The sequence below is a fragment of the Brachyhypopomus gauderio genome, unplaced genomic scaffold, assembly GCF_052324685.1.
Source record: "Brachyhypopomus gauderio isolate BG-103 unplaced genomic scaffold, BGAUD_0.2 sc839, whole genome shotgun sequence".
Lineage (NCBI taxonomy): Eukaryota > Metazoa > Chordata > Actinopteri > Gymnotiformes > Hypopomidae > Brachyhypopomus > Brachyhypopomus gauderio.
In genome coordinates this window covers 3,568-12,500 of record NW_027507659.1, presented here as the reverse complement: position 1 = coordinate 12,500, position 8,933 = coordinate 3,568, and the positions used below count along the sequence as shown (strand labels likewise).

Sequence of the window (8,933 nt, the reverse complement as noted above, 5' to 3'; positions counted from 1 at the left end):
TCATTCATTCATTCATTCATCCTTTTGTCAATTACCTTTATCTAGCTAATGGAAGGTTACACACACATGTTCACACTCACATTTCTACTGTTTCTGGATCTTGATGAGTTCGTCCTGGGTCCTAGGGGCTGTTCTAGGATCAGTTGTTCAGTAAACAGCTCCTTTATAAACATCTCGTTTTGTCACATTGTGAGGAGCTTTCTCTGTGCACCGACTTTGTGATATCAGATATGTTGGAATGAATAGACTGAGCATGAATAACATTAGATTCGTTTTTGTTGCACGTCATTTACCAGTAACGGATTAATTTTCTCCCTCTCAGTAAATTTAATGGAATAATTTTCATCTCACTTGACATGGTGTCTTAGTGATAACACTCCAGACGTGCACCAGAGTTCAGGGTCCCTCCTGCTTCAGTTACATATGCGATGGCCTTGATGTCATGACTGTGTCAAGCATAGACAGACGAACTTCAGAATTTACAAGAGGTTCTGATAAACTATACTGGATATTGCGATGATTTTAATCAGTAATGGTATCGTGCAAGTTTTCATTCTGTTTCTTCTGGAACATAACATTACCATGTGACTTTTGAGCTGGCTTCACCTTTAAACATTACCTTTGTAGTCTAATCTATGGTTATTTAAAAGCCATGCACAAGAAAATAATGAATTTAGGTTGCATAAACACAACTCTTTTTTCATATGCTGTTTTTTGCCTTTTCTTTGCAATGTGACAATATGCGCTGCCATGGATACCACCCTATGGTTGGAGGAGTGTCCCTGTGAAGCAATAATAAATTATGAATTGAGGATTTTATGGAGGAATCTCAGACTAGCTGCATGTAATGTGGGATGGAAGCTAATTATCCATCCTGTCCAGTGGCAGCCGTTGGCTCTTAATTGTCAATGCATGCTCAGAGTCCAGTGTAAGACAGATCCTGCCAATGGTATACACACACACACACACACACACACACACACACACACACACACACACACACACATGTATGCACACAAACCATTGTCACTGCTTTGTTGCTAAAAAAGAAACCAACATAGCTGAGTAACCCCTGACTGGTTCTTTCCAGTGTTGGTGAATCACTTTTGTTGTTTATTGATTTATTTTTGGTTTGTTTGGCCTAATGGGGTTTTTCCACTGATAAGTTAATTTAAGAAGAGATGAGAGTATGGAGAACTGGCTATACCAGAGTCATTAGGGTGGGCACATTTACCATATGGATCAAAGCTTTTGTGGTCAATTCTGTGAATGTTTTGCAATTATAGGTGTAGCTAGGGTATAGGGTATAGGGAATAGGGAATAGGGGATAGTTGAAAGACCACACTTGAAACTCTGGTCTTATTTGCTCTTTTTTATACTCCCAAACTTCCCATGTTGGCTCCATGATGAATCCTGTACCTGTCCTCCTCACTGACTCCTCCCATCCTCACTGACTCCTCCTGTCCTTCTTGACTCCTCCCATCCTCCTTGACTCCTCCCATCTACCCTGACTCCTCCCATCCACCCTGACTCCTCCCATCCTCACTGACTCCTCCCATCCTCCGTCACTCCTCCCCAGTTCCTTCTCACCATCTCTCTCCATCTTTAGTAATGTCTTCTCTCCGCTGCCACGAAGTCCAAGTGAGAGATGTGTGAGTCCTGCTGTCCTCCTACTGTCCCTGTCCCCTTATAGAAGACCTGCACTCACAAACCTGGACACCCTTCACACGCCCACATGACATGTTGGACTCCTAGACACAATATAGTGCTACACACAGATGTAGGCACACATGCACACACACACACACCCACACACACACACACACACACACACACACACACACACACACACACACACACACACACACACACACACACACACACATCTCTCTCTCTCTCTCTCTCTCTCTCTCTCTCACTCCTAATGTGGAACATACAGGGTATGAACCACCCACGTCTGTATAAACCTAACATGGTAAAGCTTATTCACATTATTCACAGTGGTATACACACACACACACACACACACACACACACACACACACACACACACTGGTATAACAACTCATACACTTACACACATACACACATACAAATGCTTGCTAACGTCACATACTAATGCCCCTGATAGGGTGATAATTGGTTTGCTTTAATTAAAAGTGTGTCTCATATATTTGGATTAACAGATTGTTGTGTTTCTTGTGTGTCGTCATTCATGCTGGTTTGTGTGTGTGCACATGTATTTGTGTGAGAGAGAGGCAGTGTGTGTGAGAAAATGTGTGAGTTTGTGTGTAAATGTGCGTTTAAGTGAGTGTGTATGTGTAAATGTGTGTGTGTGTGTGTGTGTGTGTTTGTGTGAATGTATGTAAATGTGTGTGTGTCTGTGTGTGTCTGTGTGTGTGTGTGTGTGTGTGTGTGTGTGTGTGTGTGTGTGTGTGTGTGTGTGTGTGTGTGTGTGTGTTTGTGTGAATGTATGTAAATGTGTCTGCAAATATGCGTTTTTTCTAAAGGGACTGTTCCGTTGGTTCTGGGAGCCGTTATACGTCCTTTTTATTTAGGTTGCTAGGATACAGCCCCCTCTGATGAAATATTCCAGCCCGAATGGAACTGTCCCAACACACACACGAACAGTCTTACACACAATCGTGCTGTTGTGGGAAGTTTATGTACGTATTAGACACTCCAGTTCCCAAACCAACAGACACACACACATCCACAGACACACACAGTCGGAGAGTGTACTAAAGAATGCCACCCCCTGAGAGATGACTGACATTCGAAAAATGAGAAGAGAATAAACTAACATAGTGTACACACACACACACACACACACACACACACACACACACACACACACACACACACACACACACACACTCACTCACATACACACAAAGACACACGCTCACAGATACAGAGCCAAGATATAAAATCCTCGACACCCAAACACTGTGCAGCACACATGTGGTGTGTGTGAGTTGTGTGTGTGCTGGTTTATCCCGTATGTTGTATAGAGCTCTGACACTCTCAGTCACCGCACAAGGACTGTTCAGATGAGAGCTGCTCGTTCTACTTCAGACCACAGCAGATCCCGAACAAGTGCTAACCACAACAACCTTGTTTCCCCACTGGGCTTCTCCTGGGGACACCTGTGTGTGTGTGTGTGTGTGTGTGTGTGTGTGTGTGTGTGTGTGTGTGTGTGTGTGTGTGTGTGTGTGTGTGTGTGTGTGTGTGTGTGGTGGGAAGGTTGTGTGAGTGGGCGTGAGATATTCTAATTAGTAAAATAATTCCTGTGATCAAATATTAATGAAAGCCCAATTATCTAGGCCCTGTATAGTATTCTGTATAGCTGCATCACAACTGTGCATCACAACTGTGTGTGTGTGTGTGTGTGTGTGTGTGTGTGTGTGTGTGTGTGTGTGTGTGTGTGTGTGTGTGTACATGTGTGTGTGTGTGTGTGTGTGTACAGTACAGATGGGCACAGCTGGTGTATAACGTGGTCTTGTGGTGCTCACTCTGCATGCTTCTCACTTTAGCACAGGAGGCATCATCTTTTGCTCCCAGTCTGCTCCTCACACACACACACACACACACACACACACACACACACACACACACACACACACACACACACACACACACAGGTTCAGTGGAGTGGTATGGCTATTTTTCATGATCTATTTTTTATTATAACAGTAGCTGAATATTACAGCTGCATGTTTGATCTGTTACTATCAGCTCACACACTATTAGCAGTACTAGGGTTAGTACTGGTACTGGTACCGGTGATGTTGGTAGCCACAGTTACTCACACTCAGTACTTTATGTGATCATAACCTGCCTTAAACAACCTTACAGTCTGTCCACTTTTCATTTCTATAGAGTGTTTCTAGTTTTACCTCTATCTCTCTCACTCCCTCTCTCCTCTCTTTCCTCCTGTGTTCTCTCCCTCCCTGTTTCCTCTCTTTCCTCCTGTGTTCTCTCCCTCCCTGTTTCCTCTCTTTCCTCCTGTGTTCTCTCCCTCCCTCTCTCCTCTCCTCCTTTCTCATGCTCTCTCACTCCCTCTCTCCTCTTTTTCCTCCTGTGTTCTCTTACTCCCTCTCTCCTCTCCTTCCTTGCAAGCTCTCTTCCTCCCTCTCTCCTTTCTTCCCCTCTTTTTCCCCTCTATCATTGACCATTCTTCATTGCTTCCTCTCTAATCTCATTTCATGTTCATTTGTATTCCATCACACACACACACACACACACACACACACACACACACACACACACACACACACACACTGTTATAGGATGCTCTACAGGATGTGGGGATAATTGGGATTTCATTAATATTTGATCACAGGCATTATTACACTGATAGGTGTCTCATGAGCAGAGACAAAGATGCACGCACACACACACACACACACACACACACACACACACACACACACACACACACACACACACACACACACACACACACATTGGCAGACCCTCTCTCTTCCACTCGTATCATTCTGAGCCCAGACAGGAGGTCAGACAGCAGGAATGCCACATCTGTCTTTTTTCCTCTGATTTACACACTCATCTCCTGTCACTCATTCAGTTCCTTGGCAGAAAAATATGCTCGCTGTAAAGTGTGTATGTTATTATTCTAAACATACATATTTTTGTAGATACACATGTATTATGTACATATGTATACATTCATGCATCATGTGTGTGTTTGTGTGTAGACTCCCATTTCTACTTTATAAAGTTCATATAGTTTATAGAGTTTATAGAGTTTTGCTCTACGGAGGATGTGAACTAGCTGTGCTTTTGTGCACTGTTTAGTTACCCTGACTCAAATGTTTACGCAGTGTTAAACTCACTTACTCACACGCTACAAGAAGACAGAGACCTGACAGGACACATTCACACTGTAGCTTTTATTTTTAATCAGGCCTGAAACATTTCTTACATACTCAATATGTCATTTGCAAATGAAAAATGTTAAATATGGCTTTATTATTTTATCTTTCCCTTTGTTCAAGGGACAGTGCTGGTGTGTGTGTGTGTGTGTGTGTGTGTGTGTGTGTGTGTGTGTGTGTGTGTGTGTGTGTGTGTGTGTGTGTGTGTGTGTGTGTGTGTGTGTGTCAGGTATGTTCTAGATGATGTACTGCCCCTGGTTTGTATTAAATAGAGTGGGATGAGACTGGTTTGTAGAGATGGACCCCCCAATCCGTCTTACTTATTTGCTAAAGTGAGTGTTCTATTACCCCCACGAGTGCTGCAGACTGCCCTTTCTGCTCCCTGACCTTTCTACCCCCCCCCACTCTCATTCTCCAACTCACTCTCTGTCATTCTCTCACTTTCTGTTTGTTTCTCACTCCCTGTCTCTGTGTCTCTCATTGTACGTGTCCCTCTCTGTCTCTAATGTTTTTTGTCTCCTTTCCATCTCACATTATCACTCTCTCTCCTGTCTGTCACTCCCTCTCCTGTCTGTCACTCTCTCTCCTGTCTGTCATTCCCTCTCCTGTCTGTCACTCCCTCTCCTGTCTATCACTCTCTCTCCTGTCTGTCATTCCCTCTCCTGTCTGTCACTCTCACTCCTCTCTGTCACTCTCACTCCTGTCTGTCACTCTTTCTCCTCTCTGTCACTCCCTCGCCTGTCTGTCACTCCCTGTCCTGTCTGTCACTCTTTCTCCTGTCTGTCACTCCCTCTCCTGTCTGTCACTCCCTCTCCTGTCTGTCACTCCCTGTCCTGTCTGTCTCTTCCACCTTTGTTCCTATACCGTACTAAATCTTATCTACTGATGTCCCCATCTTTACACACTCTGTGTCCCCCTTCCCCGTCTCTCTCTGTCTCCTGCTTTCTCTCTCTCTTACTCTCTCTGTCTCTCTCTCTATGTCTCTCTGCCCTGTAAGTGCCCTAAGGTGATGTAAATATCTTATGAGTGTCTGCACCCTAATGCACTAAGCTAATGGTGTGTGGGAATGATATATACTAAACCACACATACTAAGGTATGCACAGACACACAGACATAAACACAGATACACACACACACACACACACACACACACATGGCGGAGTGCGTATTTTACCTGTGTCTGGCAGTGTGAGGGTGGGCACAGTGGGTGTGTGTATGTGCTCCAGCCCTCCGCCCTGAACTCCGCCCTTTTCGCGTCCAATTAGCCTGGCTAGCGCATTAGAGCGCTGCTTTCTCTGCGGATGCTGCTAGCTCTCTGGGGCTGTTCCGGAACCTTCCGCCTGCGGTCAGCCATTTTGGCAGGCTGGGAGTCCTCCTTGACCTTTCGCTTCGTGGGTACTTTTTTCTGTAAACCCTCAAGGGTTTATTTAAACCTGGACAAGTGGATTTACTGGCTATCCCTGGGGCAAGCTTAAGGTAGCACTGAAAAGAGTTGAGCAACGTTAACTTGGACTTCATCAAGACCTCCTTAAACTTCACTCCTGAATACACTGACCACAGGATCCTCCTCAGAGCGGTCAACATTCTTCTTATTACAGCTGCCATGGCAGTGACCTCATGTTGTTTCACTGTTCCCCAGTCATAATATTAGATTTTTAGATATTATAATGTTTTACTTAGCAAAATTATATGGAGTGTCATTTGAACAGTGTTTCCTATCCCTTCCATCCAGTGGGATTTGATTTTTACTCAGCTTAAGATTCAACTCAGTGATGATCCAATATAATATTGTATCTGAATTTGTAGGGTTCCATGAACACACAGGTCCGTTGATGGAGATGTGTTCAGCCTCCCGTGGCATCTCGTATGGGTTTTAGTGTCATTTCATTAGGATGCGGTTGCAATTGATGCGGCTCTGATTGTTTTCTTTGTTTGTTTTTTAAAGGCAAAATCTCTTATTTTCATAATAAATTTTTAGTTTCATTTTACAAGTAAGCTCTTTGGCAGAAGGCTGTGATGAACTTTAATAGCTCAAACTTTTTCAAATTAAGCAGTTTCTTTATTTTATCTTGGCTTATAGGTCTAATTTAAATTTGTTTGTTTGTTTGTGTGTGTGTGTAGGAGTGATCTACACCATGGACATGTTGGATCGTGAGACCCAAGAATCTTATTGGTTGACTGTTTATGCCACAGATTTAGGAGTGGTGCCTCAGTCAGCTGCACTTCAAGTCTACATTCAGGTGAGTGAGTGTGTGTGTGTTCATGTGTGTGTGAATCTTTCTTTTTTATATTGCATTTGTTAGAACAATCATGAATGTTCCTTTGTGATATAATCTCGTGTGTGTGTGTGTGTGTGTGTGTGTGTGTGTGTGTGTGTGTGTGTGTGTGTGTGTGTGTGTGTGTGTGTGCGTGTGTGTGTGTGGATACGTGTGCAGGTAGAAGATGTCAACGATAATGCCCCGTTGACCTCTGAACCCATGTACCATGCGTCCGTCCCTGAGAACTCCCCCAAAGACATGTCCATCGTCCAGATTCAAGCTCAGGACCCTGACGCCACCATGACTGATCCCCACCTCTCATTCCGCATTGCCAGTGGCAACCCACAGAACTTCTTCAATATTAATCCCCACACTGGTGAGGCTGCTTTAACTATGAGTGTAACTATTCAAACGTGTCTGATAAATACATCTGAACCTTTCACAGGGATATTTGACAGGTCTTCCTGGCGACAGCTAGCTAACCACTGCTATTGATAGACTGTTAAAAGTACTACTTGCATTCTGTGCCGTTGATTGATTAATTTTGCACAAGCAGGCCCTCCTCCTACCCACAATCCCCTGCTGCTAGCCAGCAGGAAGAGCTGATCCTAATTAAAACTTTCTGAAGTTCACAGGTTAGTCTGTTCGAAGGCAAGCTGTAGAATCATAGATAGAAAAGGAACTGCAGGAAAAGAGACATGTGTATGTGTGTGTGTGTGTGTGTGTGTGTGTGTGTGTGTGTGTGTGTGTGTGTGTGTGTGTGTGTGTGCCCTTTTGTTGAATTTCTTCCTCTAGTAAATCAGTGTGAAAGTACTCCTCAGACATTCTATGGATCGCTTCCGAAACAGAAGCCACATTACACGCTTGACCACCAAAAGCAACATATATTAACACACACACACATGCACACACACACACACACACACACACACACACACACACACACACACACACACACACACACACGCACACACACATGCACACACACGCATCAACGCAGAACCCCCCCCCGGTTTAGCACTGGTGTGTCGTTGAACACATGGCCGACCTGTTTACCCCTCTGGCTAATCTTGCATCAGTAGTAACTGTTATTGTTTACAGCAGGCAGCCATATTGGCCCGTGCCACTGAAGGTTCAATGAGCCTTCTGATCCAGTTAAATACTGCAAAGCTCCACGTGGTCCTTCATGATCTTCACAGGCTGTATATACAATCTGCCATAGAAAACATGTAGCATCAATGTCACGGCAAGCTGGACAGGCCAAAAAGGCTCTTTGCCTAATGCATTAAAAGAGACCGAAACTTTGAAAGTCAAAGAGACAATTGTGGAGAGACAGTAGATGTAAAGAAAAACAAAGCAAGACTGTGTGTGTGTGTGTGTGTGTGTGTGTGTGTGTGTGTGTGTGTGTGTGTGTGTGTGTGTGTGTGTGTGAGAGAGAGAGAGAGAGAGAGAGAGAGAGAGAGAGAGCATGTATGTACATGTGTGTGGGTCTCTTCCCCACCCCATTTGTAATGAAGGTATACGTACTACCTTAATTCTGAGTCTCTTTTCTCTTTGTGCACTAAAAGCTATCTATATGTTAATCAAAAGCAGAGCTCAGTTTACCTGCCCCCCCCCCCCCACACACACACACACACACACACACACACACTGTCATTCTCTCACTCTTCCTCTGCCCTCACACGTACACACAAAGACTCGTTACAAGTGACAACTGTCAGCTTCTTCCAACTCTTGGGTGTTCTGTCTCACCCCACCTCTCTCTGTGTGTGTAT

The 8,933-nt window shown here is 44.2% G+C and overlaps 1 protein-coding gene across 1 annotated transcript in view; it reads left to right on the top strand.

The window, feature by feature from the left end:
* Positions 1 to 7,653, top strand: part of LOC143508216 (protocadherin Fat 3-like) — a gene marked incomplete at its 5' end in the record, with an annotated part of 19,954 nt that extends 12,301 nt beyond the window's left edge. Inside the window, 2 exons of the mRNA XM_076996708.1 lie at positions 7,022 to 7,140; positions 7,336 to 7,653. Of these exons, the coding sequence (XP_076852823.1) occupies positions 7,022 to 7,140; positions 7,336 to 7,653 (437 nt within the window). The remainder of the gene's footprint in view (positions 1 to 7,021; positions 7,141 to 7,335) is intronic.
* Positions 7,654 to 8,933: the final 1,280 nt, after the last annotated feature.